Genomic DNA, 20096 nt, shown 5'->3' on the forward strand with positions numbered 1-20096 from the left:
GCCCCCAGTCCTCCGCCTGAACGAGACCAGGAGGCCGCGAGCGTGTGGGCGGGCGGCGCCCGTCCCGCCTCACCCGCCTGACCGCGGACTGACGGAGCCCCCGCCCGGCAGCCCCGGAGGCCGGGCCGGGGGGCTGAGTGCGGGGAAGCGGGAGCGACCCGGGGAGCGACTCTCGGGTCGGACGCGCCAGACCGCGGGGAACCGTCAGCAGTTCCGGGTCAGGAGGGCGCGAGCCCGCACCAACCGCCCGGCGCCAGGAAGAAGAACGGGAACTGGAGCAGCCGACCGACCGAATGACCGGAGCCAGGCGGGTCCGCGGGCCGGTGGCTGGGCGGGGTGGGCGGGGCGCGAGGGAGCGGGGCGGGCCTCCGGACTGGGCGCGCGGCCGAGCGGCCTCGGGTCGATGACCTCCTCCACCTGCCCGGGAGCGATGAAGCCCTTTCCCGGCGTCCGCGCTCCTAGTCGGGCCACAGCGAGTCGCCGGCCCGGCAGCGCGGTCGGGACACTCGGTTTCCTCCCCAGAGCCCAGGCCTGAGAACCTCCTCGCGTTAGCGCTTGGCACTCTGTCCCATCCAAGTTCAAGTAACGTGCCTCCTGAGGTAGACTTTTTAAATTTTTTTAGCGGTTTTGCTTTAGTTGTTTCCAGAAACGAGTTGGCTGAACCCCTCCTTTGCCTTTTTGCTGATCCTGCCTAACTTGCTGACTAAACTTTACAGCTCCTGCACGTGTGTGGATAAACGGAGGTCCTAGGTGCCCTTTGAAAACTACGCGCCAGGAGTAGAAAATTAGAAGGCACTGACCCTTAGAGTTGTGATAAAGATGTAAATTAGCATCCTTTCTCTGCCCTGAAAGAGCATAACATTCATTTATTTAAAAATATTGAACAGCTCCTATGTATATGGAAGGCAGACACTCTGGCCAAGGGGAAATATCTCCAACCTTCAAAGAGTAGGAGAAAGGATGCTTCCTGTGGAACTGGTTATGACAGAAGGAGGGGTTCCCTTTCTTCTGACAGTCGCTCAGACAATAAGTGCTGAAGAACCTGTCCCTGAGAGAAAGAATCTCAGCCATCTGGGAGTTTAGAAGAGCACCTGAAGTGGGCAGGTGCTGCTATTCTATGGCATCACCAACCCAGAATAGGAATCCACTCTTCAGTGTCTGGCAGATGTTTCTGTCAAAAATTGTACTTTCATCATTTTTGCTGGACATTTATTAAGAGCACTGAGTGCTATGTGGTGCACCTGATGCACTCTGCTCTGAGCTTGCTTTATGTTAAATATTACTGTAAGTAAAATAGAGGTCTTTAGTTACAAAGCTGGGTGAAAACATTTATCTCTGTTTTTATAGACAATGGTGGGAATTCATTTTCTGTCATGCAATGGTAACAGTAAAAAAGGTAAAAAAGAAATATTTCGGAATAGGGAAGCTGTCAGGGAAGAGAAAGTTTGCTGTTATATTGTATTTATATACCATTTCCTTTCATCATCTGGTACTGGGCTGTGGCCTTATCTCCTAGCACTCTCTTACCTCATCCCCATTCCCCCCACTCCAGTGGCTCTCAATCCTGGCTACACCTCAGAACTACAAGTAGAACTTTAAAAAAATATAAATCCAGGGAGCTTCCCCCTCCCCCACCTCCAGATATACATTTGAATCAGAAACTCAGGGAGTCAAGTCTCACTCGGGGCGTCAAGTCTCGACCTGTTTTGCTTTGCTTTTTGTTTTGTTTTAATCTCTACAAATGATTCAGATGCATAATTAGATTTGAAAAAACAACTTCCCTATTCCCAAGCCACTCAAACTAAAAGCTGTTCCTTGGAACACCATATGATTTCATCCTTTGCGTAAGCTATCCCTTCTGCTTAGAACACTCTTCTCTTTATATGCTTTTTTTAGCTGTTACTTGTTCAAGACCCTTCAAGCTCAAACATCACCTTGAATCCCCATCCCCTTGCTAAGCAGAATTAACTGCTTCTTTTAGCATTTTGTTTGTATAGGAGAAGCTTTCTCATAGATGCAATCTGTATCCATAGCCAAGCAGTACATTGAAAAAGTCAATTAAACATTAAATTGTATACCTCATAAAGATGAACATGGTAGTATATAAATTATGTCTAAATAAAACTGTTTCAAAGGAAAGTCAGTTAAACCAGAGACTTATGAAAATATACCATAATACCTTAAACATTTTTTAACCTAAAACAACTATATGCTTGTTTGCCAATCTGTTGAGAAGGTCCAAGGCCTTTTCTTTGCACATGGCCTCCTGATTAGAGTTCTGCATCATATCTCTTCCATAAACTACACTTCTCAGCCATCAGCTAAGCTTTCCCAAGACTCGGTTCCTTTAAGAGGAAAATAACCTAGAGGCAGGCACTTGTGAAGCTGAGTGCAGATTTCTTCTTTATAATCATTTATAGTTATCTCACACATTCAAACAACTCACCTTAATTGGGTCTTTCCAAAATATTAAACATAGCTTTTAAAGAAACAACAAACTTTATTTCCACACTATTTCATTGGTTTACATAATATTTAATTAAATTATGAAAGCACAGTGACAAGTACAACTGGCATAAACAGGTTCAGGAACAAACACAAGTGACATTGTCAGCTGTACAGTTCCACTGGTAGGAGCAGAAGTGGGCAGACTCACTGGAGACTAGCTTTGTAACCCTTTAGCATTCAGCATGCGCATTCAGCGTGATGTGGGAATTAGCAGCTTATGATTTAAAAGGAAACAAAATGAGTCAATTGGTTAGAGGTTAAGTGTAGGTAGACTAAGAGAACACCTACTGTTCCTCTACATTTTCATTATTTGACTTTGCATCTATTTCCCCCATAGAGACATAGAGCATTTTGGGGGCAGAGAGAGTGCCTGGCTGTTGAGGGGAACCTTTGGGAAAATCCCCAGGCATTCTTAATCACCGTGTAAATCCTTATCATGAGAACAATTAGAATAAAACTGGGAACACTTGTCTTTAAACCATTCACACTAGGGTTTATGAGTCCTTCCAGAAAAGGACATGTAACATGCAAATTTCCTTGTTAAAAGATTATGTTAGTTTCCTAAGTTTTCCATAACAAATGACCACAAACTGGATGGCTTAAAACAACAAAAATGTGTTGTGTTATAGTTATGGAGGCAGAAGTCTTAAATCAAGGTGTGTCAGGACCGTGCTCCCTTCAAAGCTTTCCTTGCCTCTTCCAGCTTCTGTTGGCTCCACGTGTTCCTTGCGTTGGGATTTATTTATTCCAAAATTTATTCTTTTTGGATGACTCTGATGATGTAACTTCTCTTGAAAACATGTGGTTGAAAAGACTTGTCCTCTTTTTTACCTGAAGTATGTACTATTGATTCTTACTCATTTATGCAGTTTGTTACATTTTCCCCATGATTCCTCTTTAATTTATTGTTGGAATTGAACCATCCAGAACTGATTCCATCATGCTTATGACAAATATAGACATAATTTTAAACTCTCAATTCCAGGAAAACTTTTCTCTCTTCCCTAGGTCAGTTTTTTTAGCTTCCCCAGTTAAACATCAGCTTCAGTTATTAAACTCCCCCTTCCACTTGGAAAACAAAAACAAAAACAATTTCACACTTATGTGAAAATTAACTAAGTAATTTTTCTTTCCTTGTTTTCTAATCAAATGTATGTTCTAAAGGGGGTAGGAGGTAATTATAAACTTAACTACTTAAACTGCTTGGCAGGTCCACAGAGCAGCTTTTTCCATTCAGGATGAAAAATGGTGCTTATGTGACATGGGCGCACATGGACAGTTGCCTCGTCTTGACTCTTTTAAGCCTGAAGCTCTCAAAACCCGAGGGGAGTTTGACAGCCTTGCTTTATTTTGCTCATTAACTTGAAGGGAGGTACCAGACGATGAGTTTCCAAAAACTCAAGCCATGGCCTTTTTAAAATCTCCTCCCACGGGCCAATTACAGGCACTCACCTCGAATTCAGATGAGATGGTGCACAAAAATCATGCTCATCACAATGCTTTAGTACATACTAAATACCTAATAAATGTTAATTTGGATCCTAGTTGCTTCAAATTTCATCCTTCCTGCTTGGATGTATGACCTTTGGCGAATTTCCTTATTTCTTGAAGTTTTAGTCTCCTCATTTACAAAATACAGGTAAAAATCATGTCTAGCTTATAGGATTGCTCTGAAGGCTAAAACAGATAATCTATGTGAAAGTACTTATGGTAATTAGTAAATGTTGGCTATAGTTAATATAGAACATGGTGGTTTATAGTATTTCCATTGCATTGTTTTCTGTAAAGCTACTTTTTTAGTTGAGAGTGTTTTGCCTGAATGATTTTTTTTTTTTTGCGGTACGCGGGCCTCTCACTGTTGTGGCCTCTCCCGTTGCGGAGCACAGGCTTCGGACGCGCAGGCTCAGCGGCCATGGCTCACGGGCCCAGCGACTCCGCGGCATGTGGGATCTTCCCGGACCGGGGCACGAACCCGTGTCCCCTGCATCGGCAGGCGGACTCTCAACCACTGCGCCACCAGGGAAACCCCTAAATGATTTTTTATAAGTAATATTTGGATATTTACTCTCAAATACTGTAGGTATTATAAGGTGTGTTTTTTTAAATCAGTCACTAAATTCATAATTATATTTCCCACAATGCTTTGTATATAATATGTACCAACATACGTGGTTTGAATGAAAGAATAATTAATACTGTCTAGTCTCTAAACTCTTGTTTTTATTGATTTATGCAATTGTAATGAATTATCAGTAGATGGCAGTAGTTTGTTTTTATTTTTTGTCCATTCTACAGTAGAGATCCAGAAAAAATGAAAATTTCCTCAATTTTAAACCAGATATCCTTTCATGAATAGCTGGTTTAAATAAATATCACCCAAGAGTTCTTCAATTTATGCTGCTTCAGAAATAGATATCAAGAAGTACCAGTTACTTTATTTTTTATTGTATAAATCTAATTTTCTTAAATTTTTTTTTGGTTTCTTCATCAAATACTTTAAAGAATACAAAAATGAGTAAGACTTCCTGGAGCTTATAGTCTAATAGGGAAATATAGTATAAAATAATGTAAACAGTAGGAATAGAAATTGTTGAGTGGCAGGAATTTGCTAAATGCTTTATATTCATTATTTCACTTCATCCTCACAAAAATCTAATGAGGAAAGTACTATTATTGACAAGGAATCTGAGGCTCAGGTTGGAAAGAATTTACCTAATAAACTAGTAAGTGGCACAACCTAGCTTCAAGATTAGCCCTATCTTACCCTGAGACCTAGACTGTTATCTATCTTGGTATAATAGAGATATAGAAACAATTGTACTAAAAAGAGAGAGAGAGATCATATATACCCAGAAAGATCAAGAAAAACTTCTTAAAGAAGATGCATCTAAGGTGGAGTTGAAAGATTGGTTGCTATTTGATGTGATCAGAACAGTGTTTCAGAAGCATTATTCTGTCAGTAGAACAGGGTCAACTGAAGTGGAGATAGACTATAGTTAGACACCTGTTATGTTCCAGGCACTGTTCTAGGTCTCTTCCCTCATGGAGCTTACATTAGTAAAAGGAAATAAAAAAGAAAAATGATAAAAGTGATAAATGCTGTTAAGAAAAATGAGGCAGGGTAAGGAAATGGGGGATGAAGGTCATGTTTTAGAGGGATTATCAGGGAAGCCTTCTTAGCTAAGATAGTATTTGGAAGAGGGAAGGAGTGGTTGGATTCCAATATAATTTAAAGGTGGAACCAGTAAGTTTTGCCAAAAGAATTGCATGCAGCATGTAAGAGAAAGAAAAGAGTCAAGATTCTGATTTGTCTATTGAGTAAAACAATTGGGGCAGCAGTCTTGGGCCACATACTTGGGGAATATCTAAAATGATTTCCCAAAGGGTCTATGGAACATCAACAATGAGCTCTCATTTATGATTATCTTGGGCAAGGTTGATTAAATTGCCTTGGGCTCTATATCCTTCTAGATACCTCCCTGACAGTATTCTAGAGTTTTGAGTGTGAATAAGAAAAATGAACTTATAATTTACTGGGATGGAGAAGACCATGAAGGAGCAGGTTTAGGGGTAGTGATGGAGTGGACAGAGACATAAAGAGTTCGGTTTGGAACATAGTAAGTTGAAATGCCTATAAAAAATTCAAGTGGAAATATCAGGTAGGAAATTGTGTATGAGTCTGGAGCTCAAGAGGGATGTCAGGTTAGGGATATGAATTTGGGAGTTGTGAGCCTATAAGGGGAGTTTAAAGCCATAGAACTGGATGACATTACCTGCAGAGTAAGTTTAGAGAAAAGAAGAGGCCTGAGGACTGAGTGCTAGGGCGCTCTAACGTAAATGACAAAGGTGAGGAGGAGCCGGCAAAGGAAACCAAGAAGTATGTTGTTTCAAGGAGGAGGGCATGATCAAATGTGTCAATGACATGGATACGTTAAGGAAGATGAGGACCAAACTTGCCATTGAAGTGGCAATGTGGATGTCATAGATACCTTGATAAGAACTTTAGAGTTGTAAACGATTAATTCTGGGGGGTTCAAGAAGAATAGGTGGAGAGGAAGTAGACAGCAAGGATCTTGGCTATAAAGGAGAGCAAAGAAAGGGGTCAATAGCTGAAAGAGATTAAAGTGTCAAGCAAAAGTGGTTATTGTTGTTGATGATTATACGATAGGCTGTCCAGGATAATATGTTTGACCAAATAAAGGAGGAAATTCTATTGATGGGACGTTTGAAGGAGCAATGTCCTTGAGTAGGAGAGGAAGGGGTACAGAAGGAGAGGATTGGCCCTAGGTCAGAGCAAGTACACTTTATTCACTGCAAGAAAAGAATAGACTAGTATATAGGTATAGGTCCAGGAAGACTGGTAGATGGGGTGATTTACCACCCTCTCTGATATTTTCCTACTATCTCAGTTAAATAAGAAGATGGGTTATCAACTGAAAGAGGAGGGGGAAAGAGATGTGGGAGGTTTGAAGACAGAGAAGAAGGAGTGAAATAATCATCCATGAAACTTGATGAATCCTCGGGGCCTAGCATCAAGGGCCCACTTGACATAAAGTGTCTTGAATTTTAAGTGAGACCACAGCACAGGTGTGTGCTTTTCTTGAGGCATATTCAACTACTAGTATGTAAGCAAAGCAACTAGTTGGAATTTTTCCAGGGAAGTAGGACAGGGAGAGGGCGGTACAAAAAAAGTGAGGTTGAATGCAAAGGAATCTAAACTGGGTAAGTGACGTGAGTACATGAAAGGCTAAGGGACCATGAAAAGGTAGAAGAGTCAATGTGGTTGAACAGCTCTTACAGTCAAAATACTAGGAGGGATGAGCTGAAAAATAAGTGTTTGAATCTGAGATTATGGATGAGGTGTAGTGATACTCTGTGGGTGGCTGGGGAGGATGGATAAGGAAAAACATCAAAGAACTGAGAAGTCAGGGTATTAAAAGTACCACCTGTGTGGATGTTGAAATTCCAAAGAAATATTTTAAAAAGTAGTAATAGAGACACAGTAAGTCAGATACTGTAATCTAGGAGTGAAGGGTAGAGATTTATAAGTCAACTGATAATAAGGAAGAGTAAAGCTTACTTTACTTTTTACTTTTTCTTACTTTACTCATCTGAAGCTCATGATGGCATGAACTTCAGAGAAACTAGGTGGTTTTAGGGAGAAGATGTTTTTAAAAGGATGTCATCTAAAAAGAAAAATCCGTATGTTCAAATGTTAAGCAGGAACACTACATTCCTTTTATTAATCATGCAAAATTGTATGATTTCTTTTGTATAGGAATGGACAGGCACAATCAGATACTCTTTTTCCAAAGACTGGTAGTGCCTTTAACTCTGCCAACTCAGCATTCATTTGTTGCACTGGTACAGGAAAGAACTCTTTCTCTCCATCTTTCAGGGGAGAAAAAAATCTACCCCTTCATCTCATCCGTTTCTCCTACGTATAGAAGAGATTGAATGGTGATTTTAAACTTGCGTAAGGCTTACCCTGGCCTTACACAGGAGTGCCATATTCCCTGCATCCTATACCCATGATAAGTTGCTAATTCAGCTTGGCACTGTTTTTCACAGATTCTGGTTATAGTTTTAGAATCCATTTCATAATAGTTCTAGAGGTACTAGCTACTAATCCAGAATAATTAGTTACTCACTCTATGTCATTTACTGTGCTAAGCATGTTACATACATTAATTATTACAACAGCCCTATGAGGTTTTACAGATGAGGACACTGATGAGCAAAGAAATTAAGAAACTTCCCAGGGTCATAACAGCTGAAAAGCAGGACAACCAAGATGAAAGGACAGTTCTACTTTTTCCCCAAATCTCTCACTCAGTCATTGTATTTTAATTCTTGGAGCTGATGACGAATGTCATTGTCATCCTTGTGAGATATTTGACAGTTAATTTACTTTCAGGATCACTCATACATGACGGGGGGGAAAAAAAAGAAAAGTGAAAGATTATCTACACTGATTATTTTGTAGGAGTAAAGAAGGTGAACTAGAAAGGGGAAAAGAGACACAAGAATGTCAGGCAACGAAGAAAGGAAGAGTCAAGGAATTCCTGAAGAAGGTAATGAAGCTATCTTCAGAAATATATAACTAAAAGATGAGTGGTAACAAAAAAGTAGTATGCTAGGATAATTGTGTTAAAATTAGTAGCAAATTAGAATAGAGGGAAGCTGTTGAAGTTTACCGGGAGGAAACTTATAGAATGTTTAGAAAAAGTATAACAACCTGAAAATGCAGGCCTATAATGAAAATTCATCAACTGCAATTGAGAAATGGTTATGGTACCACTATAATTGTAGTATATGTGCAAATGGTCTAGATAAAAATTTTTAGGACAATCAAAATATTTATACTGTTCCATAAAGTAACAGGTATAATATTGTAGTAGGTGACTTTGAATTGTCTGTTTTTATGGCCTTTGATTTTGGTTTTGTTTATAGTCAAAAAGGAAGAGTACCAACCCTAAATTTAGTTTATTTTTGAGAAAACATAACAATTTTCATGACTTTGAGTCAAGAAACATGTTTCTTAGAATGTTTGCATTTAGATTTTTATTATGTACTTTATTTTGTCTAGCTCTGGCTAAACAAGACATATCTTCATTAACTGATGCTGTCGAGCAAGTTGCACAGCAACAGCAATCACAAGCATCAGAAATAGAAAAAAACAAAAAAGTTCTGTTCAATTTGCAGGTAACCTATTTCACACAGTCTTTTAAATGAGTCTTTATGTTCTTCAAAGCTATATTAAATTTGTAACAGGAAAGTTATTAAGCATAACTTAATAACTCTGAGGAGGCAACTTAAAATGTCTGTTTTTCATATTTACACCTTCTAAATTATTCTGGTATCCCTAAGTAAAGTCTACATGAGTATTCCAGTTTCATGGAACATTTTACACATCCAGTGTGCAAACATTCAACAATGTCACTGTGACTATAAATAAGCATAAAAAATATGTCACATAGAATTATTTTAAATTCACTCTATTTGATAGTTTTTCCTAAAATTCTGAATTGAAAGAAGGTTAAGTTTTTAAGCCTGTGTTCTTAAAGCTATGGCTCATGAATTACAAGTTGCCAGTGAACATTTCAGGTAGGTAAGGAACATTTCTGTGTTCCTTAAATTTCAAAATATGTTCATAATTCCACCACAGGCATCTGGAAGCCATACTTGTTTTTGTATTCAGCATAATTAGACATAACTGTTCTCTGTTAATATAGCTAAAGGAGCAAAAATTAAAACAGTGTATTTAATTTTAAAGGTTTTTTTATTAAATATAACATAGAAATGAAAAGAATATGCTCTAGAGCAGGGGTCCCCAGCCCCTGGGCCACGGACAGGTACCGATCTGTGGCCTGTTAGGAACTGGGCCACACAGCAGGAGGTGAGTAGCAGACGAACGAGCAAAGCTTCATCTGTATTTACAGCCGCTCCCCATTGCTCACATTACCTCTCTGCCTCCTGTCAGATGAGTGGTGGCATTAGATTCCCATAGGAGCGCGAACCCTACTGTGAACTGCACATGCGAGGGATCTAGGTTGTGCGCTCCTCATGAGAATCTAATGGCTGATGATCTGAGGTGGAGCTGAGGCACTGGGGAGCATCTGTAAATATAGATTATCGTTAGCAGAGAGGTTTGACTGCACAGAGACCATAATAAATCAATTGCTTGCAGATTCATATCAAAACCCTATCAGTGAGTGACAAGTGAAAACAAGCTCAGGGCTCCCACTGATTCTGCATTATGGTGAGTTGTATAATTATTTCATTATATATCACAATGTAATAATAATAGAAATAAAGTGCACAATAAATGTGATGCGCTTGAATCATCCCGAAACCATCTCCCCCCCAGTCCCCCACCCTAGGCCGAGGAAAAACTGTCTTCCATGAAACCTGTCCCTGGTGCCAAAAAGGTTGGGGACTGCTGCTCTAGAGCTGAACTGCCTAGTTTAAAAGAAGAGATTTGCTACTTCTGGTTCCATGGTTTAATCTCTCCATGCTTCTGTTTTCTCATTTGTAAAATGGAGATAATAATAAGACCTGCCTGTAAGGTTTTCATGACAATTAAATGAAATAATACTTGTAAACATTATGTAAGATATCCTTGCTGGGACCCTGGTAGGCAGTATGGGACCAGATTTTGATAATGGCTTTAGGTATTAGTGCATCAACAGAGATATGATGATAATAATTATACCTTTTTGGTAATATAGATTTCTTATAAGTATTTGCATTGCATTAGTCACTTTCAGAAAAGAATACATGTTGACAATAGGATATAATACAAAGATAATAATGTCTTAGATTTCTATAAAGAAATTTTCTATAAAAATTGTCAATCTTCAAAGAGTTTTACAGATGTTATTTCACTTATGTTGAGGGCCTAATTTCTGTTAAGCATTTTGCTAAATATAGTCCTCACTTTTACACTAATCACCATCTATTAAAGAGGGAGACAAATAAGTAAACAAATAATTACATGCAGGGAAGTGGTGTCAACAGTAGAAGCGCAAACACAGATTTAACACTGAAAGAGGAGTGATCGGTTGAGTTTTAAAAAATATCTGGAGTTCACTTGAATGATTAGGTGTCTGGGATAGGTTTGAGGGTTAGGGGGTGAGGAGGATGATATTCCAGACAAAAAGAACCTGAAAAAATTCACAGAGTCCTGAAATAAAATTGGTACAGTCATAGAACTATAAGTAGTTTGATAGTGGAATAACATAAACTATATTTTGAGAAGCAACAAGAGATGTATAGCATGATAAAAAACTTGAACTTTATTCTAGAAATGATGGGAGGGTTTTGATGGACTTCAAGCAAAAGAGTGAATGATTAAATTTACGTTTTAGAAAGAGAATTCTAGAAGCATGTAAGATATTTGTTATAATCCAACATCAATTTAAGATAAAAACTTCCAGCAAATTAGGAATAGAAGAGAGCTCCAGCCAACTAAAAAAGGGCATCTACATAAATCCTACAGCCAACAGCATACCTAACAGGGAGAGACTGAATATTTCTCTCCTAAGATCAGGGATAAGGCAAGCATGTGTCTTCTCATCACTTCTATTCATTCTACGGTACTGAGAATTCAAGCCACTCCTTGCAAGAAAAAGAAATAAAAGGCATCCAGATTGGAAAAGAGGGAGTAAAACTGTTTTTATTCACAGATAGCATGATTATTTCTGGAAAATCCTAAGGAATCTATTATTTTAAAAAGCTATTAGGACTAATAAGGGAGTTTAGAAAGGTTGCAAGATAAGATTAATTATAAAAATCAGTTGTATTTACATATATTGAAAGAAACTATCAGAACTTAAAATTTTTAAAGCATTATCATTTACAGTAACATCAAAACTATGAAATACTTAGGGGTAAATTTGATGAAAGTTTTTGTGTTATAGACTGAATGTTTGTATCTCCCCAAAATTCATATGTTGAAGCCTTAATCACCAATGTGATTGTATTTGGAGGTGAGGTCTTTGGGAGGTAATTAAGCTTAGATGAGGTCATGAGAATGGGGTCCTGGTGGTAGGATTTAGTGCCCTTATAAAAAGAGACTCCAGAGAGCTTTCTTTCTGCCATGTGAGGACACAGTGAGAAGGTGGACCTCTACAAGCCAGGAAGAGTTCTCACCAGAACCTGACTATGCTGACACCCTTTCCAGCCTACAGAACTGTGAGAAATAAATTTCTGTTGTCTTAGCCACTAAGTCTATGGTATTTTGTTATGGCAGCGCCAGCAAACTAAGACAATATGTAAGACCTGTATACTGAAAACTGTGAAACACTGTTGAGAGAAATTAAGGACCAAAATAGAGAGATATACCATTTTCATGAATCATAAGATTCAGTATTGTTAACATGTGAGTTCTTTCTCTTTTATCTATTGTTTAAAAGCAGCTCCAATCAAAATCCCAGCAGGCATTTTTTAGGGAAATTGACAGGCTGATTCTAAAAGTCCTATGGAAACGCAAAGAACCTATAGTAGCCAAAACAACTGTGAAGAACAATGTTGAAAGTACTACTATTACTGTGTGTTTTTTTTTTTTTTTTTTTGGCCGTGCCACACAGCTTGCAGGATCTCAGTTCCCCAACCAGGGATTGAACCCGGGCCCTCGGTAGTGAGAGCCCAGAATCCTAACCACTAGGCCGCCAGGGAACTCCCATAATATTACCTGACTTTGAGATTTATTATAGAGTACAGTAATCAGGACAGTGTAACATAGCATAGAGACAGACATATAGATCCATGGAACAGAACAGAGTAGTATCCAGAAATAGCCCCACACATAACAATTGATTTCAGAGGTGCTCTCATGGACAGAATGTTTGTGTTCCTTCCAATGTGATGGTATTTGGAGGTGAGGCTTTTAGGAGGTACATAGGTTTAGATGAGGTTGTGAGGGTGGGGGCCCTATGATGGGATTATAGGAAGAAAAAGAGACCCCAGAGCTTTTCTCTCTCCCTCTCCCTCTCCCTCTCCCTCTCCCTCTCCCTCTCCCTCTCCCTCTCCCTCTCCCTCTCCCTCTCCCTCTCCCTCTCCCTCTCCCTCTCCCTCTCCCTCTCCCTCTCCCTCTCCCTCTCCCTCTCCCTCTCCCTCTCCCCCTCCCCTCCCCTCCCCTCCCCTCCCTCCCCTCCCTCTCCCCCTCCCCTCCCCTCCCCTCCCCTCCCCCTCCCTCTCCCTCTCCCCCTCCCCATCCCCCTCCCTCTCCCTCCCTCTCTCTCTGCCATATGAGGACACAGCAAAAAGGTGTTTGTCTGCAAGCCAGGAATAGGCCTCTCACCAGTAACCAAATCTGCTGCACCTTGATCTTGGACTTTCTAGCCTCCAGAGTTGTAAGAAATCAAGTCGGTTGTTTATGCCACCCAGTCTATGGTGTTTTTCCGTTTTTTTGTTTTTTTTTTTATAGAAGCCCGAGCTGATTAAGACGGGTGCCAAGGCACTTCATTAGAGAAATGATAATCTTTCAACAAGTGGTGGAAGACAGCTACATGCTAAAAGTGAACTTCAATTTCCACCTCATACTGTATATGAAAATTAACTAAAAATGGATCATAGGCCTAAATACAAGAATTGAAAGTACAAAGTATCTAGAAGAAAATATAGGAGAAAAACTTAGTGATGCTGGGTTTGGCAAAGGTTTCTTAAATAGTACACAAAAATTTTAAAAATTGGACTTCACTAAAAAACGTTTTTATTTCTGTTCAAAAGGCACTGTTATGAAAATGAATGTGAGGTATACCTGCTGGGGCCCTATGGGCATTTGGGTTGTCATAGACTGGGAGAAAATACTTGAAAACATACCTGACAATGTACTTGAATTTATTTATACTATATAAAGAACTCTTACAATTCAGGAAGGCAAACAACCCAGTTTAAAAATGGGCAAAAGATTTCAATGGTCATTTCATGCAAAAAGATATTGCAAAAGACAAGCACATGAAAAGATACTCAGTATCATCAATTATTAAAGAAATGCAAATTGAAATCATAATGAGATTTCATTCTATACCCACTAGAATGGGTAAATTTAAAACGACTGACCATACCAAGTGCTGGTGCAGATATAAAAGAACTGGAATTCTCAGACCCAATTATTTTGGAATGTAAGTGATGTACCATTTGAGAAAATAGTTTACAGTTTGTTAAAAGTTTAAAATATGTCTACCATATAACCCATACATTCAATTTCTAGCTATTCATTTACCCAAGAGAAATAAAAGTATATGCCCACTGGAAAACCAGGAACAACACAGATGTCTACCAGATGAATGAGTAAACAAAGTGTGGTATATTCGTACAAGAAATATTGCTCAGCAATAAAAAGAAAGAGCTACTGATATATCTAACAACATGGATGAGTCTCTAATTAGGCTGAGTGAAAGGAGTGAGACTAAAATTGTATATATTGTATGATTCTTTTCATATAAAATTCTTGAAAACGCAAACTAATTTTTGGTGACAGCAGATGAATGTTTGCCTGGAAACAGCTGAGGAGGGAAGGATAGATCACAAGGGATCAGGAGGAAACTTTTTTGGACATGTCTGATATTTGGACATGTGGGTAATGGATAAGTTCACTGTCTTAATTGTGACAGTCTCATGATCATAAAATTAAGTCAAAACTTATTAAATTGTAAAGTTTAAATATGTGCAGTTTATTTATATCAATTATATTTCAATAAATCTATTAACAAAGAAGGGAAGGAGAAGTGGGGAGGGAGATGAGAAAGAGGAAGGAAAGAAGGAAGGAGAGGGAGGAGGAGGAAGAGGAAGAGAAGCAGGAGGAGGGGGAGACGCAACAACAACAAGAAGACATAAAATTCTAGTGAAAGAGTAGAAGTGGATCGGAGGAGGAATTGAATAAAGCCAGGGAGAAAAGTCAACAGTCTATTAGTTATGTTAGTCTAAGAAAGAGAAGAGATGATGACCAAATTAGTGTAAATGCCATCTCCCCATATTGATCAATAGGGTCAACAGTCTGATCTAGTTGACAGGTCATGTGTCCCTTTCCTCACCATTCCATGTACATCACTCATTCACTCATTTACTAAATATTTATAGAGCACCTACTTTGTGCCAGGTACTATTTTAACTACAGGGAAGATGGTGGTAAAGAAGTTAGACAAGTTTACTGCACCCATGGAGTTTACTTTCTAGTTAGGGCAGGCAAGCAATAAAGACATAAAGTAATTCCATTGATTGAGGTGTTACAAAGGAAATACAATAGGATGATGTGTAGAGAATAATGGGGGAGGAAGGTGGATAGTTAATTTATCTTTTGATTCAGGGAAGACTGTTCTGAGGAGTAGTAATAAAGCTGAATTGTGAAAGACAAAGACCCCAGCAGGTAATAGCTAGGGATAGAGAATTCTAAGGTGCAGGGAACAATTAATTACAAATGCCCTTAGGAGAGAAGGAACTAGGTGTATTTCATAAACAAAAGGAAGCTGGAAGTGGGGAGAGTAGTACACGAGAGGGATGGCAAAGTGAATAGGGATTAGAGCATGTATGGCCTTAAAAGCCATATTACAGAATTTGAATTTTATTATTAGTGCAATGGAAAACCACCGGAGGATCTTGAGCAGAGAAGTAGCATGATATGATTTATGTTTTTAAAGGATTCTTCTGCCTGAAAAATGGAGTCTAGTTGGGGGAGAGGAGGAAGCATGGAAACAGGAGACCAGTTGGAAGCTGGACTATGCTACAAAGACTGGTCAGAAGTGAGCTGGGATTTTATATATTTTGGAGGCCCAACCATCCAGATTTGTTGGTAAATAGGTTGTGGGGGTTAAGGTAAAGGGAGGAATCAAGAATGACTACTAGGTTTTTAAGTGTCCAGGTGGAAAGTGGTACAGTTTATTGAAATCAGGAAAGCTGGAAGAGGAACATGTTGGGTGTGCAAATTAAAAGTTCTTTCCTGAACCTGTGTAGTTGAGACATCTATTACATATCCAAATAGAACTGTCAAGTGGGCATTTTAAATATTAGAGCTGGAGATAAAGGTTGAAGTTCATCAGCACGCTGTATTTTTCAGTGTACTTCCCTCTCTTGTCTCTGCCAAGAAAAGGATAGGCTGGGTCTGCCTTTCTAGTGAAGTGCTTCCCTCCCCAAATTATAGATTCATTTAAAGAGGATGACCATACTGGATAGAAGAAAAAGGATAAAGGCCTACAGTTTTATTGGTGGGAGGATCTACAGAACTTGATGAATAGTTAAATATAAAGAGAAGAGAGGGGCTTCCCTGGTGGCGCAGTGGTGAGAGTCCGCCTGCTGATGGAGGGGACACGAGTTCGTGCCCCAGTCCGGGAGGATCCCACATGCCGCGGAGCGGCTGGGCCCGTGAGCCATGGCCACTGAGCCTGTGCGTCCGGAGCCTGTGCTCCGCAACAGGAGAGAACACAACAGTGAGAGGCCCGCGTACCGCAAAAAAGAAATAAAAAGAGAAGGGAGGAATTAAATATGGCTCCCAAAGGAATACCATTAACTAAGTTTGGGAACATAGGGGTGTGGTAATTTGCATTTTTAGTCCCAAATCTTCATCCTCTTGTACACACCCTTTGCCATTTGTCATTATAATGCCCTCCCATAATGGGTGGACATACTTTCTACCCCTCCACTGAGATTTGATCATGTGACCAGCTGGGATGTTATTCAAGCAGAAGTTTGAAAAAGTTGTTCCATAATTGGGCTTCCATTCTTCTGCATCTGCTATCATCATGAGAAGGACATGCCTGTCCTGGCCCACTGGAGGATAAGATACATGTGAAGCAAAGCCAAGACACCCCGGTTGGCCCAGCTGAAGCCAACCTAAATCATCTTACAGCCAGCCAACCTCCAGACATTTGAGGAAATCCAACCAAAGTCAACAGAACCACCTAGCCAAGCCCAGTTGCTTCTTATCACATGAGCAATAAACACTAGTTATATGTCACGGAGGTTTTGTGATTCTGACAATAAGTGACTGATACAAGGGAGAGCAGGATGGGATCGGGGAGGGGAGGATTAGTCTGATTTTTGGACACGATGAATTTGAGATGGCCAGTGGCAGCTGGGTGTAGGACTTAACAGCCACTTACATTCTGTGAATCATTAGCATATATGTATCTCAAGATCTAAGTATGGATAAGATTACCCAAGGAGTATATACAGAATGAGAGGAGGAAATTATGATGGCTGCATCCTGAGGAAAACCTGTATTTGAAGGAACCATCGAGATTGAAAAGCAATGCTCAGAGATATCTGAGGTGAAGAAGAGAAGAGTGCTGGGAGGTTTTAAAAAGGAGGTGCTGGTTAGAAATGCCAAATGCCTCAGAGAGGCAAAGCTAAATATACCTTTAAACTCATCTTACAAGTGAAGACAGTGAGGTTTGAATAGGGTAATTAAGTCTGCTATGTATGATCACCCCAACTAGTAAATAGTAGTAAGGACACTAGAACCTAGATCTTTTGTGTTTTCAATTCAGGGTTTTATCATTTTTATCATATAGTTTTTCTTTAGTTTGTACTTCTGATTGCCCACAAATATATTAGTAAAATGATTGTAAAGTATCTTTTACATATAAAATGTTAAGACAAAGGATAAAATATTAATTTTAGAATTAGATGAACATTAAAAAATAAGAAATATATAACCCTGGGCTCCCTCTGATTATAAAATAATTGTGTTGCTTTATTACATGTCTCCGGTTATGCATCAATTTTTCTGTATCTGATAAATATATATTTTTTATGTTAAGTGATTTTTCTACACACACTATGGATCAAAACAATGACTTTTCTTTCATGTTGAATATCATGAACTAATAATAATAATGTTGAAATATCTTACAGAATGAACTTCATGAGCTTAAAACACAAATAGCATCTGTCTCTGCAGAAACTAAAGAAACGGAAAGGCAAATTTATCAGCAAGATGCTGCCATACAGACTACCAAACTTCAGTGTGGAAACCTGGAAAATCAAATCAAATCCTTACATACAGAAAATGTGAAGCTTAAATTTGACATAGAGGCAGCACAAGAAGATTTTGAGAAACAAATGATAAGATATAATGAATACTATGCAAAAATAAAAGCACATAAAGATAGTTTGAGAGAGGTAGAGAGCAAATGGTCATTCATGACTGAACTCAATGAGAAACGAGACCTTGTTAAAAAACTAAAGACAATGAAAGAGGAACTTATGCAGGATCTCCAAAATCCAGAAGGAAACCTGATGAAACAAGTACAGGTTTGAAATATCACTTATTAAAATGTTTTCTATTATTCCTTTTATTGCAAGTACACTTACTAAGTGATAAACTTATCATTAACTTAATAAAATACCCATGGGTGCTCTAACTCGCTTCACAAATTTGAAAACTTGTATAAGTGCATGAGTTATGTAACAACTATGCCATATGTGCAAATGCATGAAGGAAACATCCCCAAATCCCTTATGGATTAATAAAAATATATAGTCAAACAAAATCACAGTGAACAATTAATCCATTTGTTACAGAAGGTGTGACTCACAAAGATGTTGAAACTCTAGCTTCCAGGCTAATGGATACAGACCAATTAAAATCAATTTAGTATGCTTAATGCTATTATACAAACAATATGAATTAATAATTGTACCCTAAGCATCTTTTTCTTAATAGTCTTTGAAGATGTTGGGAGATAAAAACTTAAAATAGCTATTATTTCTTGCTAAAGAATTTAAAAATATCCTTTATATTGTAGCTGGGCAATTGCCCCTGTGACTACCACTTTCCTTTATGTCTTATTTTCATTTGGTTTTTACTTCTATATTTTCAAATCTAAGGTTTGCTTGTTTGAACAACCATTCTTTGTTCCTCGTACCTATAGAAGTAATATTCTAATCCTATTTATCAAAATTAAATGTGATGGCTAGTTTTCTTAAATTATAGAAACACTGAAAATCTTGGATTTATATTGACCATTCATTGTTTGATGTGTATATTTTAAATTCTATAAACATACAGGAAGACATTATAAACCTAAAGGATAAAATTATAACTGTAAAAGAATCCATCATTGAAAAAACTTGTTTTCTTGAGGAAGAAAAAAAGACACATGAAAAATTAAGAAAAGAAATAGAGGTAAGTCTTAATTATCTGGATTTCAATGTTTTATGGGATCATTTTTTAAACTTTTACTATAGTCATAATTTCCATAGTTTACTCTCAATTCCCAAAATAGCTAGAGAACAAAAAAGAACTACAAAAAGCAGTTGATAAGTCTAAACCATTAATAGATAAGTATAGAGACTCCCTCATTCAAAAATATTCAAATATATTAATACATTCAAGGAAAGCAAGTACTCACTCTTATTTAAATCTGGCCTAGAATTCTTCCAGGTCGTATTCCACCAATTTTGTACCCAGTTAATGGCTAGAAAGCAGAGGCTAATACTGTATGTGGCCTTTTCAGATTGGCTTCTTTCACCTAACAATATGCATTTAAAATCCTTCCATGTGGGGGCTTCCCTGGTGGTGCAGTGGTTGAGAGTCTGCGTGCCAATGCAGGGGACACGGGTTCGTGCCCCGGTCTGGGAAGATCCCACATGCTGCGGAGCAGCTGGGCCTATGAGCCATGGCCGCTGAGCCTGCGTGTCCAAGCCCGTGCTCCGCAACGGGAGAGGCCACAGCAGTGAGAGGCCTGCGTACCGCAAAAAAAAAAAAAAAAAAAATCCTTCCATGTGTTTTCATGTCTTGATAGTGAGCTGAGTGATAATTCCATTCTCTAGATGTACCACTGCTTATCCATTCACCTGCTAGAAGACATCTTTCTTGTTTCCAGGTTTAGGTCATTATGAATAAAGTTGCTATAAACATAAAAAAAAAGAAAGTAGAAGCTATCCAGTCAAAAATATGACCACTCCCTAGACAGAAATTAAAGACTCTTCAAAGTAAAGTAAAGACAATGGAAGTATTGGTATTCTAAACTCCTCTGACTTCCTATTTGTAATTTTCAACTGTCCAATTAAAAACAACAAACTGATATGTAAAATTAAAAGTGAAACTAAATTTGAGGTGCCACTGGCAGACCTCTATAGTCATT

General features: G+C 38.7%; 1 protein-coding gene across 10 annotated transcripts in view; it reads left to right on the top strand.

Moving 5' to 3' along the window:
• The first annotated feature begins 10 nt into the window (after positions 1 to 10).
• The window catches only part of CCDC122 (coiled-coil domain containing 122), a 47265-nt gene continuing 27179 nt past the window's right edge, over positions 11 to 20096 (top strand). For 2 of the 10 annotated variants that reach the window (XM_060129482.1, XM_060129484.1), the window contains exons 1-6: positions 423 to 599; positions 717 to 792; positions 8426 to 8582; positions 9098 to 9213; positions 17863 to 18261; positions 19019 to 19135. In XM_060129482.1, coding sequence (XP_059985465.1) covers positions 8537 to 8582; positions 9098 to 9213; positions 17863 to 18261; positions 19019 to 19135 — 678 coding nt within the window. In that variant the 5' untranslated portion in view covers positions 423 to 599; positions 717 to 792; positions 8426 to 8536. Of the gene's footprint in view, positions 312 to 422; positions 600 to 716; positions 793 to 4397; positions 4589 to 8410; positions 8583 to 9095; positions 9214 to 15650; positions 15803 to 17862; positions 18262 to 19018; positions 19136 to 20096 lie in introns of those variants that run through there. The other 8 variants (XM_060129477.1, XM_060129476.1, XM_060129485.1 and 5 more) reach the window with 8 other exon arrangements.

The sequence above is a fragment of the Lagenorhynchus albirostris genome, chromosome 18, assembly GCF_949774975.1.
Source record: "Lagenorhynchus albirostris chromosome 18, mLagAlb1.1, whole genome shotgun sequence".
Classification (NCBI taxonomy): Eukaryota; Metazoa; Chordata; class Mammalia; order Artiodactyla; family Delphinidae; genus Lagenorhynchus; species Lagenorhynchus albirostris.